Here is a 19529-nt window from a genome sequence, read left to right as displayed (position 1 = left end):
GAATACATAAAGATACATACAGCTTCATATAATAACAACACATGATAACATGTTACCTAAAACCTTCAGGTGTGCCTCGGTGTGTAATGTCTTAACTTGAGCCTTGATCTCAGAGATGTCATCAAGCGTCACTTCTCTTATTTCTAATTTGTGTTTCTTCCCTTCGGCAGAAATGTGAACTGTTCTGCTAGTATGGAGTTTCTTATCATTTTTGAACCAGGTCACTGGCATATCTTCATGTGAAAGTTCAAAGTCAAAGTTAGCTGTTTCTCCTTCCTTCACTGTTTGGTCTTTGAGAGGGGAGATGAATTTCAGCCTGATACCTGGAATGCAGCAAATGATCATTAATACCACACAATTCTAGCTGTTGGAATTTACAAATTATTGTTGCTTCTTATACCTTTTGCACAATCATCCCCCATTAATCAACTTGCCTTCTACAAAAAGTTTTGCTGTGGTTTTCTTTCCTTCAACTTCAGCAGTGTACTCTCCTTCATCATCAAATTGAGAATCATTGATGACTAGAATATGTTTCTTTCCATCTGCTATTATGTCATATTTGTCCCCAACTTTGATAATGTCGGTGCCTTTAGACCACATTACATTGGCTTCCCTTGTGAGAACACACTCAAACCTTGCCTGCCGCTTCTCTGGTACAGTCACATCTTTCAAAGGCACAGCAAAGTCAAGCTCAATTTCTGCAAATAAAGGTAATACAATATTTTTCAAGTATACAGTGGAAGTAATATATGAGCTTAGATACTTTGGCCCCTTACATTTGGGTCACCTATAGCAGAGACTGCAGAGTGGGGGCTGTCAATTGCCCTTCCAGAAGGAAGAAGAGAAGATTAGGGAGATTATTGCATAAGCTTTACTGCCAGGATAGACTTGGGATGTAACTTTCTTAAGGCAGGTCTTATCACATTCACCCATCGCCAGGCAGTATGCAGCCTGTATGCAACCTGGGCTTCTTCAGGTTTGTCCCGTATCTTTTCAAGAATGGGAAAATCCTGTTCTTGAAAAGCTGTGAGAGAAGCCCGGGTTGTGTATGGGCTGTATACTGCTCAGCAATGAGTTAATGTAATAAGATCCGCCTTAAGAAGGCTACATCCCAGGTCTATCCACGCAGAAAAACGAATGCAATAATCTCCTAGGACCATCACGATGCTACGTGACATGATGTAGGATGGGAAGATGGATAGAAATATAAAACTCAGTTCTGCCCCTCTTTCATCTTTGGGCAATGGCCTGCCCATGCTCCTTGGTGTTTAGTGCAGGCTTTAGTTAGTCACCTTTGGGGCCTTGGTAGGATTTTTCTTTCCTCCTGGTTTTGACAGAGGAAAAGGTATTGTGCCCACCTTGTACTAATTCTCCACGGTACTGTGGGACAATTAGTTTTGGCTGGTGCTCTAAAAGATTTGAGTTGGCTTCCTTAACATCATTTGAGATTTGTTGCATTACAGTATATGTTATTGATTCAATAGCTTGGCATTTAATTCTATATATAATTGGCATCTGGCTCACTCTTGCCAGGTTAGGGTGGAGAGAGTGGAATCCTGGGCAGTTATCGGTAAATACCCACAGGCACTTTTCAGGGAAAGGGAGTTTTCTGGACTTGCACTTTGGGTCCTGGGACTTGGGGATGGGAAAGGGAACAAATTTTGAGACTAGACTGAAAGACACCCCCTCAACTTGTTGGGAGGGGCCTCTTGTTGTGCCAGCTGTTTTGGGAGGAAGCCACAGGAAGTCCCACCCCTTCATGTGGCTCCCAGCCAATCAAGGGAATCTCACGAGATCCCCCCAGCAACCCCCATAATCTTATGTAATCCTGCGAGATTTGGGGCCTATATAAGGCCCTTTCCACATGGTGGCAGCCATTGCAAGATGGGCAGCCATGAGTTATCCATGTTTGCTGCTTTTGTCACAGCTTGGAATGGGTCATCATGACACACAGCTTTAGCAGTCATGCTTTCTCATATAATAGCTCATTAATCAATGTATTATGATTTATGATGACAGAGTCTACAATGTGTGAAGACAGATGATTGATTTATGATGACATATTAGCTGATATGATTGGTTATGGGCATTGACATATGTTTGATTTATGGCTTGATTTATGGCTTGATGTACAATATGATTTATGATAAGAGCATGTAAACATTTGCCAAATGGATAACAGGCAGCATGATTGATTTATGGCTGTCAAATTGTGATTGATGACCTCTGTACAGATAAAATAAAGTCATGACCATTAATTATCCACTAAAGGCGAACGGGCTCCTTTGTGCTGGCACAACTGGTCTTTTCCTTTATGGCTTGGGGACTGAGGGGGAGATCAGCATGTTCAGATTTCTTGGCCTGGTTGGGCAACTGAGATTTATTGTCTGTCTCTGCCATCTGGGATTGCTTGCCCCTGACGTACTGAAGAGGATGTAAATATACATCTATTTCAGCACACACTGCATTATGCAGATCAAATTTAAATAGTTACTACAGTGGCTCTTAGTTTATCCATACATTTGTGTGTGTCTGTGTGTCTCTTTCAGTTTAGCAGGCAAATTTTAGTACAACACTTTACCTTTTACTGTCAGGATAGCTGCAGTAACTGCATTCAGTGCCTGGTAGAGAACTTCTCCAGCTTGGTCTAATTTGACTTTGTGCAATGTTAAGAAACGTTTTCCTCCTTCAGCTTTGATCTCACATGTCTGTAAGATATTAAACATTTCACGATATAAGAATAATGTGGAATTGCTATTAATTTTTAAAAAAATCTTCACAATGTAATAATTTCATTGCTTCAGAGTATGGTGTTAATTTCTTTGCACTGGATAAAAATATTTCCACCTTTCTTCCCAGCTGAGCTAAGCATAGTTTCAGGTTGTCCACTGGGCTCAGTAATACTCATCTTAAAAATGCTAGCACATATCAGAAAAAAAATATGGGATAACAAAAAAGTTATGTGACAGAACATATGTGTTGTAACAGCTGTTTTATGCTGTTTGAAGATGTTTAATTTTTCGGTTTATAAATTTCATAGATTAAAAAAAACCCAGTGACTGGAATCCTGTTTTGTGCATCACGCTGGAGTAACTAAGCCAGCAAAGGTGGTCAAGTGGCAGCGGCAGGGGGAAAAGACTGCAAGTATGGAACTGTCTAATTAAAAATAATAATAATTGTAAGCTGCTCTGAGAGCCTTTAGGGCTACCGTAAATAAATAATAATAGCAGCTGTGAAGACAGCCATGAAGCACTGATAATTAAAAGCTGCATGGAGCTGGCTGCATTTGTCCACTTCCCTCATTATCACTCTGTGTCCCTATAAAAAGTGGAACATTTAGTGTTGTGCATCAGAAAAATTCTAGCTCATGTCTCTGGCTGAAAACTAAACTAATAATAATTATAAACCTCGGCAATTTTATCTAAAAGACTGTGGCTGAATCAGTTTATTGTCTGACATCATTCAAGCTACTGCACAGTACTTTTAAGCTAATAAATTCTGAAGTACAGATTCTTACAGGTGAGGGTCTGAGAATTTCTCCTTTCAGTTTCCATTCCCCAGGAATATCATCTTCAGAAATCTCAGCATCAAAGCTGGCTGTTTCTTTCTCATAAACAGTAACATCTTCAAGGGGTTTAAGCAGGTCAACGTCACGTTCTGGCATTGAAATATTAATGAATTAGTAACATGCATGTAATCAGTGAAATATTTTCACAATTTGCAGTATTTTCCCAGACAGTGCGTCTTCATACTTTAGCAGGTGAAACTATTGCTAAACCTACTGTATGAATGTAATAATATTCTTACCACCAAGAGTGAGTTTGGCTGGATATCTACGGCCTTCAACTTCAACTGCATATTCCCCAATATCGTCTGGTGTGGCGTTCTTAATTTTGAGGTAGATATGAGGTCCATCTTTTATAATTTCTGTTTTATCAGTTGGTTCTAGAGGAATCTCTTCTTCACCTTTGTACCATTTAATATTTGGGGTATCCTTCACAATATCACAAGAGAAGGTGGCAGTACCCTTTGGTTTCACATGCTGGTCTCTAATAGGTTTCACTAGCCAGTCTTTTATCATTTCTGTATGACAAAACACAATGTAATAAGAGGAAATATCTCTCCCTCTCTCCACACAAACACACACACACATGCATGTACATACAGATATATACACATTTTCAAGGCAGCATTCTCACACTAAGATCCTTCCCCCTCACCCTAAGAACCAGAGAAGTAATGCTAGGCCTAGGGATCTGGGAATCCTAAATTAACAGCACCCAGATTTTTCCATTTGGGATTATTTTAAAAATGAGTTGGTATTTTTAAACAGATGGATCACAGGAAGGATCCTACATTTTACTTAAATTGTGGAAACATCATAAATTTTATTTATATATATATATATATATATATATATATATATATATATATATTTTAGCTAAATTTCAATTTCCCTGTGATCAATAGATTTTGTACTTTCAAGATTCCAGTGGAATGTTACACAAGTGGTTTGGAAAAATCATATCAGAAAAGATCTGCTCCTATTTGGGTTGGGTTTAAGGCACCTCGGCAGAGCTCCAGGATGGCTTCCAGGTGTGTGGCATCTAAATGCCATGCCCCCAAGACGTCTTGAAGCTGCCGCCATCTGATTGACTGGCAGCTTCAAGACAACTTGTGGGTGCTTGGCATCTAAATACCACGTTTCCAAGCCACCGGAAAGCTGGCTTTTATAGCCAGCCATCGAATGATTAAATGAAGATACAGTAAAGGAAAACTATCATTTAGGAAAGAAAATTATGTATCAGATTGAATATTAGTTGGTAGATTTTCAAAGCAACGAATTATAGCTTTTCATCTCTTCCTTCATAACAGTGGTGTTACTGGAGGGATGTGGTGGTGTGGCCCACACTGGGTGATATCCCAGAAGAGAAGCAACACCCAGTCAGGCCCTTCCCCCTCCATGCTCTTTCTTTTTGCTTGTTTTGCTCTGTTCATTGTTATGTATTTTGCTTTGTTAATTTTATTGTTGCTATCATTACGATGTATTTTTGCTTTGTTAATTGTTATGTATTTTACTTTGTTAATTTTATTGCTGCTATAATTACTATGTATTTTTGTTGCTATAATTGCTGTGTATTTTTGTTATTTATTGCTATTGTTAATCACTATCTAATTTTATTCTTATTGTTCAATGCATTGCCATGTTACTTTTGTTTTTAATTTATGTTTATTGTTATTGCCTTTTAATATCCCCTCTGTTGTAAGCTGTCCAGATTCCCAGTGATTGTGCGGCATATAAATAAATCCTATTATTATTATTATTATTATTATACTGGCCTGTCCTTTTGCTCAAAAGGAGAAGGATGGGGCAACACCAAGGGAGGCTATGCGTGCCGCCCCCAGAAGCCCCACTCCCCCACAGCAGGTGATATCAGGTGCAGGGACACCACTGCTTCATAACACACCCTAATTTCATATACATTGAGAGAACACACAGGTTTGAGAGAAATTTAACTCACCAACAACTTTAACACTGGATTTACAGCTGATGTTAGCTTGGTCAACAGTCACACTGTATTCTCCACCATCACTGTCATCAGCATCCATAATTGTGATGGCACGCTGCAGACCGATAATACCCAGGGCAAATTTCCCAGGTTTGTCCTTAATAATTTTCCCATCTTTCCTCCAGACCACATCTCTCTCTTTGTTCAGTTCACAGCTTAGATAAAAGGGTTGCCCTTTTATGACAGTAAGTTCCTCCTCTAAAGTCTTCACAAAACGCACTGGTAATTCTGGTGAAGGGGAGAAAAACAGATGCTTTATTGACATATTATTTCATTCACATTTGGTGATACATTTAAGCATGTGCTTGGATAATCTCCTAACATCAGAGACTTACATATATTCATCTGTCTCAAGTATGGTGAAAATTCTATGGAGTATGGAGTGACCTGCTATACATGGAGTGACCCTGCTATGGAGTATGGAGTGACCTGCTATTACAGGCTATGAAGCAATGTGTATACACTAAAGCACTCAGGCCTAGAATAAGCACTGGGCTGTACCATTCATATACAGTTTCAGTTATAAAGATGTTCCCCATTCTTTATTTTCACTAAGGCTAGTAACTTAGAGTTTTGTAGTTGTTGTGTGCCTTCAAGTCACTTCTAACTTATGATGGCCCTAAGGCAAACTTATCATGGTTTTTCTGGAGCTGAGAGTATGTGACTTGTCCAAGTCACCCAGTGGGTTTCCATGGCTGAGTGGGAAATCAAACCATGGTCTCCAGGGTCACAGTCCAATACTCAAATCACTACACCATGTTGGCTCTCATTGGTAACTTAGTGACTAATGTAAAAGTATAAACGCATATCCCTCTCTCATTTCTCCAGTGTTTACTATTAACTCCTTAGTGCCATGACTGTTCTCTTGTGGCTCATAAAGTGTTATGTCATAAATGACATTGTATAGGCAAACAAATAAACAACATCACAGAAACTAGGAAATATACATACCTTCTATCACTCAATACAATGAGCATTTCAACATAAATAAAATACAGTGGACCCTTGTTATATGCTGGAGTTTGGTTCCAAGATCCCCCGTGGATAACAAAATCCATGTATACTCAAGTCCCATTAAATATAATGACATAGCAAAATGATGTCCCTTATAAAAATTGGAAAATCAAGGTTTGATATTTGAAATTTATACTTTTTTTGAACATTTTAAACTGTAGATGCTTGAATCTGCATATAGAACATCCATGTACAAGAAGGGCCTACTGTATACCAGGTGTAGATCAGAGATGAATCAATAGCTATTTGGAGCAGGCAGAGAACAGAAAACCAAAAACTATAACACAGATTTGGAAGAACAATGAAATACCTTCAACAACAAGTTTTGCTGTAGAGGTCTTTTCTTTGTTTCCCAGTTTCAGCACGCAAGTATACTCCCCAGCATCTGAAAGCTGGACATCAATAATATGGAGTTTCCTATCTTTCCCATCAGACAGGAACCTGTACTTAGGGCTCTCTCGGATATTGCTACCATCTTTCATCCAGGTAGTTATGGCAGTAGAGGGAGAGATGAGGCACTCAAAGATGGCGGAAGAGCCTACGGATTCAGCTTCAGTCAGCACTATGTCTTTAATTTCTTTCACAAACTTGAGTGGCACGGCTTTTAGTTGGTATTGGAAAGGGGGCTCATCAGGAGGCTTGTCACCCCCACTTCCCGGTCTTAGTTTCCTTCTCTCCGCATCTGCAGGTGAAGGTGTCTTTTTGGCTACAAATCAGATATGGAAATATATAAAATTGATCTCCACATGAATTTCATTTTCACTAATACAGTTAAAACCAGTTTGACAAAGTAGTTTCCTATTTTAAAGACATTATCTGTGATGACGCTAAAAGTGTAGATGAGGCAGAAATTCCAAGCAAGCCTTTCTGTTCACAAAATCAGTTTTTAGGAAATGCCAATTTAATTTTGATATACTGAAAGCACTTGGGATCTGCTTTTCTCCTCTTTCCCTCTCCTCTCTCACATACCTACGATTTCAGCATGCATGTTGGGATCATGAATTAGCTACTAGCTGGGCTGCCCTATCACTGGAATTTTGCCCTATGCCTTCTCAAACTCTAAATTGTAGCTAACAGAATTTGTGTCTATTTATTGTCCTTTATGTGTGGCTACTACTGCCTTCCTTCCCTGCTCCTGATTTGCACTACAGATGCAGCTCATCTACCCCAGAAAAACCAAGGAACAGATCCAGGGGTATGCAAAGGCTGGCCCAGTCCTTAATGATTCAATTTGATTTATGGGAGAAAGTATTGCTATGTCTGAGGAACAAGGCCTAGCAATGGAAGAGAGGGTGGAGAAAAGGCTGGAACTCTTAACCTATACTTTCTTGTCTTCTCCATTTCACTATATTGGTTCACAGCAAAGGAAATACTTTATCCTTCTTGCTCAGAATTAGAAATATTACATATGTTCATTTTAAAATACTTCCATCAAGAGATGTTACTATTCCAGATTTTAGCTCTGATCTTGCTAATAGAAGCATACTAAAGCAAACAATGCTGATTTTTAAATATCAATTTTAAGTATTATTTGCATATTTAATAATGACTGCAAAATCCATTTGTTTAGAAAGAAAATGGATAATCTATCAAGAAAAAGTTTTCCACTGAGGAATGGGGGAAAATATCTCACTAACCTTGTTCATTACTTCACATAGTGAATTGTTTTTTTGATCATTAGATTTGGCATAGTTAGAACACAAAAACTGGGATTATTGATGAAAATCATTACAGGTACAAAGCTATGTAGATAGTGCGTTTTATTGTTAGGATAATATTTTCTTACCTTTAATGGGACTTTTACCCTTGGCAGCATCCTTCTCTGGTGTAGTCTTAGGCTCTAGCAGAAAATGATGACAACATTGTTAGATTTCAAAGCACATTTGAAACATTTTAAAATGGGACAATATCCTCAAAGCAGGGGTGGAATATTTCATTTTCCCACACCTTCCCACCCATCCCGACCCTCTAAGGGCCAGATTATTTGTATTCAAATGTGACAGCAAACTGTTAAAGGCTATTTATTTGAAACAAAATGTTTGTTTTATATTTCTTCCATTGCTGCTGAAATCTGGCTGTGCTTTGTTGCTAAATATCAATGGTGTCTTAAATGATAGCAAAAATGGCCTTGGAGAGTGGCATGATGGTGTGTTGACCACTACTCCCTTAACATGTTGCTTGTCTCTGTATGCATTACCCCTGAGAATGCACAGGTATATACGTACATATATAAATTTCATGATCACTATGTTAAATAAAGGAGAATAACTGCATCCTTTCTCCTGAGAATATTAAACTGTTTTGGAAAACTAAAGTTCACTGTAAACTAGGTATGCAAATCTTCATCTTTCATACTCTAATGTAAAATCAGAAAAATTCAAAAGCTGGGTGAGATTATTAGCATCCCGGTTCATTTTAAAATTATTTTTCACATTTCAACTTTTTTACAAAAACGTTTCCATTCCCCTTAGGTAAGAAATAACTGTCGTAGCTCTATCCTATGGAATCCTGGGCTTCGTAGTTTGCTGCGGCACTAGAGCTCTCTGAGAGACAAGGCTATTTTTTCACAAAACTACAAATCCCAGAATTCCACAACATTGAGCTATGGCACTTAAAGCAGTGACAAACTGCATTAATTCTGCAGTGCAGATGCACCCTGAGTTGGGCCCCAGTAAAGTTCTTGGTAACTGGGCTGGGGTAGAGACTTGGGGTTTATACACATGTCTGCAGTGTAGCCCAATAAGATGTGCTGCTTTGATGAACTAAGTTGTCAGGATCTGTGGCAGCAAGACAAAATTGGCATTCTAATTGTTTTAGTTCTGATTATTTTTGTGTGTACCAAAATTAATGTAGTACATGAACCAATATTCACATACCTGCTTTCTTCCCTACCACTGGAGCTGTCACAGGAGCAGCCTCAGGTGTTGGCTCTGCAGTAGGCTTAGGAGATTTTAGGGCTGTGGAAAGAATTACATGAGTTAAAATATTTTCATCTATTCACTGATAAAAGAGTACATTTCAGTTCTTAGTGGGATGGGGTTTGGGTTTACCTCTGAAATTATGCTTAGGACTGCATTTTAAAGGCCATTTTACATCCTTTTTAGTACCCCTTTGGATCATGAAATATTCAGTTTCCCTGGTCTTGGCATTTCATTGAATTAGGATGTGATAGTAACTGGAATATTTGTTCAACTAACAAACTTGTAGCTTGGTTAACTGGGAGTTACACCATCACATAAGCTCACAGGGGTTTGCACAAGTTAATGTGATATTGGTTTTTACTTATTTATTAAATTTATTTTTTGTCTTTCTGGCAAAACCCCCCCCCCCCAAAAAAAAAAAACAAACCCCAGCATGTATGACAGTTTACAAAAAGAAACAAGAACCTCTGATACAATGAAAACATAAAAATATGTCAAAATACATTTAAAAACAGACCTGCTTTTAAAAATTACCCAAAATTTAACCATGCATTCAGTTAAAATCTAGGTAGATACCAAAGGTCCTTTTATATAAATGAGCCTTTACCTGAATATATTCTGACTTTATACCAATATCACAATTAATGTGACTGAAGAAGCCCTGTGTAATCATAGGTTTAAAATGTCTTACCTACAGCAGGCTTTGGTTCAGGAAGTTTTGCTGGTTTAGGTTCTGGAACTTGAAATGCAAAAATAGTATGTAAGATTAAAGAAATATTGAGAAAGAACTGCAAATGCAACAGGATGTACAAAAACTGTAAGTGAGACAGATGCCACAGTTAAGAGAAGACAGTTACTATTATTTTGGAAATTATTAGAGGCTTTTATAAATCAGAACAGGACAGCTGACTTGCCAAATAAGATGAGGCAGAAAAAGAAATCAGTAGGTACGGAAGGAAGAATAAAGAGGTAGAAGATGAGAAGATGGTAGTTTTTTGGCTAGCGATATGAAAGATTAGTCTAGCTTGCAGATTCATGATCAAATGCAAGTTTTAGTTGCAGCAGCAAGTAAAGAGTATCACATCTGTATACCTTTGGCTGGTTCTGGCACAGGCTTCTCTTTTTCCTCCCTTTTCTTCAAAGGTAGGATCTCAGTTTTCTTCTTTGAAATCTCTGGCACTTTAAAAACATTAATTTTATTTGAAAACAGGATTTAAACATTTTGGCTTCCCTGATACATTAATAGACTTTAGCAAGAAACATTTAGCTAGCCGAATGTGGCAAAGATGAGCAGACAGCACACATCTGTTGCAATAGAAGATAACTGAGAAAGATGAAATAAGATGAGCACTTACAGAATATTGAATTAAATATAACCTTTTAAAGTGTTTCTTTCACACAAAGTGGAGATGGATAAGCAAAGAATATGTCAAGGACAGATTAGAGGTAAAATTGTGGCACTATGGAGGGCGGCTCCCAAATTTGAATATTTGGTGTATCTTTTCCATAGATCTACTGAATCATTAAAAATTCATGTTTGACACCCAGAAAGTGCTGACACCCAGGAGGTATTTATGAAAACAGGGATTTAGGTAGAGTCTCTTGCTGGCTAACATCATCACTGTCTGATTTTCACTTGTACCTTCAGGCTTTTTAATCTTTTCAAGAACAGGCTTGGGTTCAACTTTAGGTTCTTTCTCTGGTTTAGCTTCTTCTTCCTCAGGCTTCTTAACTGTTCTTGGAACTTTAAAAGAGAAAAAAATTCTTTCAAGAACAACCCAGCTAATTGATAAGGAATTTATCGATAGTAAGATCGATTACTATATACAAGGGCAAGAGCAGCACATTGCTTTTATGTTGGGAAAAATATGGTGATTCCAGATTACCAGGGGTTTCCAGTAGCTCCAGTTATTTCTTGTATATCTTTGTATTTAGATTGAACAGAACTAGGGTTAGTTTTTCCTTCAACCGATAAATGAGTTACCAGTTTGAAACAATTGTTTGTGGGCTTCCCAAGAGTGGTCATGTAGGGAAATTGACAAATCAACTGGTTTGGCTGGCTGTGATCTGATTTAATAATCATGTAAGCACAGCTGTTATATTGGAATACTGTGTTACTGGATTTTTATGACTTTTTGAAAAATTAGATTGTCATATAACAATACCTTTTTTCAGAACTATCTCTTCCTTGGGTGGTGGAGCAGGTTCAGGAAGCTGTCTTCGTGGTTTCAGTCCAGGTGCTTAAAATGATATCAGTTTCACAATAAGTCTCCCAGTAATCAGAGCTATCCTTAAGGTATTTATATCATACACCATTTGTACTGAGTGCTTTGTATAAGCATCAAAGATTGATTCTCAAAAAAATAATGATAAATGTTGCTTCTGAAAAAAATTCTCATGAGAGATATATACATTTGAACTGCAGAAAACACAGATAAATCAGTTGTTTATTTAGTTTCAGGTCATCTGTTATTCAAACACATTTTCCCCTGACAAATGAGATTTCCCTTTTATTATTATTAAAAACCATTTTTGAAAGAAATCTCCTTTCTGCATTCTACTGTATAATTTTTTCTTCTTCATCACAACTTTAGCATCATGCTTAAGAACTTAGTTTGAATATTCAGTCTGAAATAAAAGCATGCTTAAATAAAAAGAGAGTTAAATGACGAACACAGAACAGACACAGTCTAGTCACACATGGAATGAAATTGAGTACATTGTGATAAATGCCTAAAAATACAGTCTCGTGCCCTAAAAAGACAAAAACAAGACACATAAGCCTGGAGGTGAAACCTCATGTGGTGTCACTGTAGGAAGGAGAAGGGGTCTAGGGGGCTGACATAAAACCATGAAGGCTTTAAATTATTCAGTAATATGATAATTTGTTTCCATTGGAGACTACTGGCTTAGCTGGAATGACAACTTTTAACTTTTGTTGAAACTTTGCTATCATTTGTAGACTCAACATTTCAAACTTGCTTCAAAGGGAATCTCTCTTGGAAAGAGTAATGGTGGTGGAATTGTATTCAAAGCTCACTAGAAAAGAACAAGCAGGAAATGGCAGGAACAGCATTCAGAAATTGTAGTGTGTGTGCCAATGAAGTGTTGTTGTTGCTGTTTTTTACTATACAGTGTTTTATATTTGGGAAATGAGGAAAGTACTACATATTAAAAAGTCACACATTCTTATAGGTGTAGGCTTTGGAAGCCATAAGAACTGAACTGAATTTTATCCTTTTCATGATATCCTATGAGATTGGAAGGATGCATCTCAAAATGTTCAAGATGTCAAGTTATGAGTTTCAGAACATTTACCATTAATAAAAATGAAATCAATGCTACATGCATTTGTTCATTTTGATAATCTGCTGTAGACTTTCATTAGAGAATGATACATTGCCTTTCATATGTCTGTAACTATATCTGCTGAATACCAAGTCAGTTAATGGAAAAACAAGTCCCATTCAGGATTTGATAATGGGTGAGCATGTTGACCTGGACTATATTACAGAGACTAGGTTGGATGAGATGGGGGGTGGGGGGGTGGAATAATCTCTCTCAGGTTTGCCCACCAGGATTCTCTATGCAGTAGCAGGAAAGACCTGGGGGTCGGGGAGGTGGAGTTGCAGTGGTCTATCATGATTCCATCTCCCTGACCAGATGCCCTCTTCCACCAGATATATTACATGACAAATGACAAATGGCTTTTGAAACTTGGAACAATTTCAAAAGCAATATGATATGACATTATTGTTGCTATATCACATAAATTACTTGTGAGCCCAAAATATGATTTGAGAGAACTACAAAAATATATTGGAAGATAGTAGGACAATTTAATTCTCTCTCTCTCTCTCCTTTGGATTAAAATCTACAACCAGAGGAATGGCAGTACTGGGTATTTTCTGTTGATTAATCATCAGTAAGTAGGGAGATTAGACCAAAAACCATTCAAACAACATTCAGTTAGACTAACATTAACAGCGCAATACTATACTCGCCTATGCAGAAGTAAGTCCCATTGGGTTAATTTGGGCTTATTCCAATGAAATGGGCATAGGATGGCAGCTGAAAGATCACACTCTCATGAATGCTATTATGAGTCAATATGCATTAGTTACAGAATGGGGCTTAGTATTGCTGTTAAATACTGTTTAAGGTTGCTGTTGATACCTTTAAATGGAACCTTTTCCTCTTTAACTTCCTCTTTTGGTGGGAAAGGTACACGGGGTTTGGGTTTCTCAGGTATCTTCTTTTCTGGTTCTGGTTCTTTAAATGATATGGTGGTAGATTCAGTGCAAATGCAATAATATTAATACCCTCAAAAAACAAACTGCTTAAATAGACTCCAGTAGTAAAACTCCCAGTAATTCAAATGCAACAAGTAATAATTCAGATGAAAATGTCTCATGTACCAAATATAAGAATGATCGTAAATGAGTTCTTAACAAACTTTCAAGTCACTGAAATGGAAAGTGTTAGATAGATGAATGTTTTCATGGATAAGAATAATGTGAATGTCCAACATAAATTAAGATGATACAAATACAAGGAAGACAATACATGTACATAAACAAACATACTTTCAACATACACACATAACACCTACATGGCAAGATGGAGAGAGATCATACAAAACAAACCAAGTATGTTTTAACCTCACTCTGATATAGATACCTTCTTCTGTTGGAATTATCTCTTCTTTTTCTGGAACAGGAACAGGTATTGTTTCTTCAGGTTCAATTTCTTCTGTAACTTCAGGCTCTTTAAAGAATATTGATAACTAGCATAAGAGTGCCATTTAAAAGATTGGATGGCAAGACGTAGTGCAGACATGTTACACATACCAGCTCGGACATTTTATCACCACACTGATTCACAGATAAGCACACTAATGTTACAGTGTAGGCATTTCATCTGTATAGAGCTGGGGTTGGATGCAACTGTGGGCAAGAATTGCTTGCTTGACTGCAAGAATGCTTAACATTGTGTTCTTTGTATATTAAACACTTATTTCTGCAGGGCACTAGAACCTAAAACTGTTTAGTGCTATGTGGAACATACACGCACAAATACACACACATACACATTTTAAAAGAACTGATGAAGCCACATGGACAGTGGGTTGTGATTTATAGGAGTGAGAAAATTGTTTCCTTCAGGGTAGTCTGGATATATTTTATAGTGTGAAATGTTGATTTTTACAAAGGAAATGTTAAGTGAAGTTCAGTCTTTTCAAGGTGCAAACCTGTTTTCCCCCAAATTTAAAATTATTTGCATCCATAAAAGGCTAAGGTTTGAAAGCTGTTTAATATAGGACCAAAATACACTTCACAAATAATCCTGTTTTAGCTTGACTGTAGGATTGCTTTAACTGCCCTGGCTCAGTGCTAGTGAATTCTGGGAATTGTAGTTTATTGTGGCTCCAGAGCTCTCTGACAGAGAAGGCTACATCTCTCACAAAACTACAATTCCCAGAATTCCATAGCACTGAGCCAAGGCAGTTAAAACAGTCTCAAACTAGATTATTTCTGCAGTGTGTTTTGGACCATACATGTTTAAGCTGTTAGCCAGTTTTGCAAACAGACATACTTCATAAAGCAAGCACAAAATACATTGTTGAACATATTTATATATACATGTAAGACCACATAAAATGTTAGACCAAATGAAGTAGAAAGAACTGAAGAAGAAAGACAGCATGAATAAGGACATGTACCTTTAGGTGGCAGGACCTCTGGCTTTTTTGGCACAGCAAGAGGTACTTTTTCTTCTGGAACAGGTTTCTTAGGCACCTCAGGCACTTCAAGAAATATTAATTTGCTTTACTTTTGTGGATATTAATAGTGGTGTGCATAAAACATTAAAAATGCAAATTATGATGCCAAAGATAGTGCACCCTTTAGTATATGAACATGAATTCTTTTCTCTTGTTCCCCACAAGCACACATTTTACACACATCAGGATCAACAACATGATCAACAAAGGGAAAGTCTGTTTTTAAAAGTATTCAAATAGATGATAAGTACCTTTGGTGGGTGGAGGCTCTGGTTTTTTAAGTGCAACGGCAGGTATTTTCTTTTCTGGAACAATTTTCTTGGGCTCTTCAGGTACTTTAAAGATAATATTTCAGTTTTAATTTGAGAATTCTTGAAGTAAAAGATACCAAATGTCAAAAAAAGAAACAGGTCATCAAAGACGTACCAAAAGCCAGACTAGTGCTACACACAAAAATACAGTCATTACATACATACACATTCTGGATTATAAAATGAACTGTACTAATTTCTCTCAAGACAGAACTGTAGAAAAGATAATACTGAAGAAAGCTTTTTAAAGAATGCTTTTTTAATATAAAAAAGACAAAGAAATTATCTTCTTTAGGTGCGTATATCTGGGTTGACATGTACCTTTAGGTGGTGGTGGTTTGATTTTTTTAGGCACAGGAGCTGGTACTTTCTTTTCTGGAACAGCTTTCTTGGGTACTTCAGGAACTTTAAAGATATTAGTTCAGTTGTTAAAATGCAAGAAAAGAACACATAAAGCCAAAGATGTAGCAAATGTAAAACAATACAGCTTAAAACGAATAATTCAAATTCTTCCTGATTCTGCTTCCATACATATATTTATGCTTTAGATTTCCTAGTGGAGTGATTAATAAAAGACTCTATACTCTTATAAGTACACACAAATTGTTTTGCAGAATCTGAAAGAACATTATTGACCTTCTCTTTCTCTCTCTCTCATACACACACACGGATATGCACATTCATTTGCACATATAACATACATACAACTATATGAACAAGACCATTTTTAAAAATTACTCAACAGTAGCTGTCAGAATACTAAAAAAGACAAATTCATTCTTGAAGAAATCAATATGCCATGTACCTTTTGCTGGAAGGGGTTTAGGTGCTGCAGTAGGTTCTTCGGGGGCAGCAATAACCTCCGGTTCTCCAAGAGCAGGTTCAGCCTCTTCAGGTGAAATAAGGGCCTCTCGTTCCTCAACAACATATTCTTCAGGCTCTGTTATTTCAAAAGTTGAAGCACGCTCAGGCTCTTCAAATGCTGTGATGGCCTCTACCTCTTGGTGAACAGACACATGTTGTCGTTCTCTATAGCCAATAAAAGTCTGTACTTCTCGTTCTTCTTCATGCTCCAGATCTTCAGCTGGTGGACGCTCTGGTTTCTTAAACAAAGGTTCTGGTTTCTTAGGCACAGCTGGAGGCTCTGGTTTTTTAGGCACAGCTGCAATTTTGGGCTTTTTAGGCACTGCAATGGGTTCTGGTTTTTTAGGCTCTGCAGTAGGTTCTGGTTTTTTAGGCACTATAACAGGCTCTGGTTTTTTAGGTATAACTGCAGGTTCTGGTTTCTTGGGTACAGATACAGGTTTTGGCTTTTTAGGTACACTGACTGGTTTAGGTTCTTCAGGAGCTGCAACTTCTGGTTCTTTAGGAACAGCAACAGGTTCTGGTTCTTCATATGAAATAAGAGCCTCTCGTTCCTCAGCAACATATTCTTCAGGCTCTGTTATTTCAAAAGTTGAAGCACGCTCAGGTTCTTCAAATTCAGTGATGGCCTCTACCTCTTGGTGAACAGACACATGTTGTCGTTCTCTGTAGCCAATAAAAGTCTGTACTTCTCGTTCTTCTTCATGCTCCAAATCCTCCACTGGTGGACGTTCTGGTTTTTTGAACACGGGTTCTGGTTTCTTAGGCACTGATGGAGGTTCTGTTTTTTTAGGTACAGGAGCAAGTTTAGGCTTTTTAGGTACTGCAATGGGTTCTGGTTTTTTGGGAACAGCTGCAGGTTCTGGTTTCTTAGGTACAGCTGTAGGCTTTGGTTTTTTAGGTACTATAGCAGGTTCTTCAGGGGCAGCAATGATTTCTTCTTCTTCTTCCGGAAAAGCAACAGGTTCTGGTTCTTCATATGAAAAAAGAGCCTCTCGTGTCTCAAGAACATATTCTTCAGTCTCTGTTATTTCAAGAGCTGAAGCATGCTCAGGTTCTTCAAATGCAGTGATGGCCTCTATGTCTTGGTGAACTGACATGTGAGTTCGTTCTCTGTACCCAATAAAAGTTTGTACTTCTCGTTCTTCTTCACACTCCAGATCTTCAGCTGGTGGATGTCCTGCTTTCTTAAACACAGGTTCTGGTTTCTTAGGCATAATTGCAGGCTCTGGTCTTTTAGTCACAATGGTAGGTTTGGGTTTTTTAGGCACAATAGCAGGTTTTGGTTCTTTGGGAACAACAATAACCTCTGGTTCTTCATAGGTGGGTTCAGGTTCTTCATATACTACACTGACCTCTGTTTCCTCAAAAGTCATAATAGGTTCTGGTTCCTCAGGTACAGCAAAACGTTCTGGCTCTTTAGATAAAAGAACAGTTACTTTTTACTGGTACAGCTTTCTGATGTACTCTGAATGTTTAAAAGATGTTAGTTTTTACTTTAAGAATGGCTAAAGATATTGAGCAAACATAAAGAAGTAGGTGAAGAAGAAGAAAAAGAAGAAGAAGGTGAAACACAGTGGACAAGTATAACAAAAACTGCATTTGTTCAATCTCATACTAGGGCACATGGAAAATAATACTGGTAAAATTAAGCAAACCTAAGCATTCAAAGTCACTTGACTGTGCCAACAGTGTTGTCTACAAAAGAAATATTGAGCAACAAAGCACAGACAGCACAAGAAATTGCTAGACATTGATTTATAAGCACATTTAAACAATGTTCTTTACAAATGTATCAATGGTGAAATGTACCTTTAACAGGAGGAGGTTCTGGTTTTTTAAGTATTGGCTTTTTTAGTATAGGAGTTGGTTCTCTCTCTTCCAACACAGTCTTTTTGGGCACTTCAGGCACTTTAAAGACATTAATCAATAATTACTATTGTATCTTGAAAGAACAATTAAATAAAAAAGACAGGAAAATAACAAAGATTGAGTAAGTGTCTAAGATGCTCCTATCCTCAAAATAGTGTACCAAATGCAGCTGCCATTAACTATAAATCATGTGTACCTCCAGATCAACTGTAACAATGGAACTGCCATATACATATAACAAATCCAACAGAACACAAGAAATATTCTTGACAGTGTATCTAAAAGATAACCAAGAGAATGAGAAAAAGATTGGTTTTTCTTCACACTTTTATCAAAAATAACATATACCTTTAGTTGGTGGTGGTTCCTTCTTTTTGAGTGTAGGGACTTTCTCTTCAGGCACAGGTTTCTTGGGTACCTCAGGCACTTTAAAGATATTTGTTTGTTTGATTATTAATTACAACAGAGTACATAAAATATGAACAAATATGGCAGCACACATGAAGATGTAAGATGTTCATAAGGACATAATACATGAAGATATAAAACTTGATTGGACAACATTAAATATTGATTTCAGCCTATGGCCTTTTCACTAAAACAACTATGAATACAAACATACACATACATACATAGAGACCACATACACCTTAAGAATATTTTTTTTCAGATCCTCTGTGACAATGAAGCATGATGTTCCACATCTTTACAAATGGTAAAACTACCCAAAGCTACAGTCAGTGTGTTGTGATTTGAGTGTAGGACTTCAACTCTGGGAAGCCAGGGTTTGAATCCCTGCTCAGGCAGGGAAACCCACTATTTATCTTATTCCTGTTGATTTCAATGGACGTTCAGTGATTTCTTATTCTGAGATTAAGGGAACATGTAGGGCAATCCTATAATATTTAGTCAGAAGTAAATCTCATGGTCTCACTAGGCATACAACTTCAACATTAATAGTGCTTAGTTTTAGTTGGATAACGTTGAATAAATGCAATAGTGTCAAATCTCAATGGCAAGTAATAAATAAAATAATAGAGATTAAGTTTATGGAAACAAGACAAAAAATGGAACCCTGCTCTATTAAAATCCATGGGAGTTTTACCAATGGTTTCTATATGAGTAGAACTGTATCCAAATATTTTTATTCCGGGTATTGTATTAACAAATACTTTTGGCTGCAGGAAGCTCTGCT

General features: G+C 37.3%; 1 protein-coding gene across 1 annotated transcript in view; it reads right to left on the bottom strand.

Moving 5' to 3' along the window:
* TTN (titin) overlaps nt 1-19529 on the bottom strand; it is a 317246-nt gene that overhangs the window by 118495 nt on the left and 179222 nt on the right. The window contains exons 163-183 of the mRNA XM_089523020.1: nt 18683-18760; nt 18275-18373; nt 16404-17879; nt 15920-16003; nt 15539-15622; nt 15228-15311; nt 14186-14272; nt 13682-13777; nt 11671-11745; nt 11148-11249; nt 10598-10684; nt 10197-10244; nt 9461-9541; nt 8371-8424; nt 6895-7290; nt 5523-5798; nt 3808-4083; nt 3518-3657; nt 2582-2708; nt 435-698; nt 57-323 (exon numbers count right to left, since the gene is read on the bottom strand). Of these exons, the coding sequence (XP_089379146.1) occupies nt 57-323; nt 435-698; nt 2582-2708; nt 3518-3657; nt 3808-4083; nt 5523-5798; nt 6895-7290; nt 8371-8424; nt 9461-9541; nt 10197-10244; nt 10598-10684; nt 11148-11249; nt 11671-11745; nt 13682-13777; nt 14186-14272; nt 15228-15311; nt 15539-15622; nt 15920-16003; nt 16404-17879; nt 18275-18373; nt 18683-18760 (4281 nt within the window). The remainder of the gene's footprint in view (nt 1-56; nt 324-434; nt 699-2581; nt 2709-3517; nt 3658-3807; nt 4084-5522; nt 5799-6894; nt 7291-8370; nt 8425-9460; nt 9542-10196; nt 10245-10597; nt 10685-11147; nt 11250-11670; nt 11746-13681; nt 13778-14185; nt 14273-15227; nt 15312-15538; nt 15623-15919; nt 16004-16403; nt 17880-18274; nt 18374-18682; nt 18761-19529) is intronic.

Source organism: Sceloporus occidentalis, unplaced genomic scaffold (genome assembly GCF_023333645.1).
Source record: "Sceloporus occidentalis isolate IW3139 unplaced genomic scaffold, rSceOcc1.0.p SCAF_4, whole genome shotgun sequence".
Classification (NCBI taxonomy): Eukaryota; Metazoa; Chordata; class Lepidosauria; order Squamata; family Phrynosomatidae; genus Sceloporus; species Sceloporus occidentalis.
The sequence above is the reverse complement of the archived record's forward strand: the minus strand, read 5'-3'. Positions and strand labels throughout refer to the sequence as shown.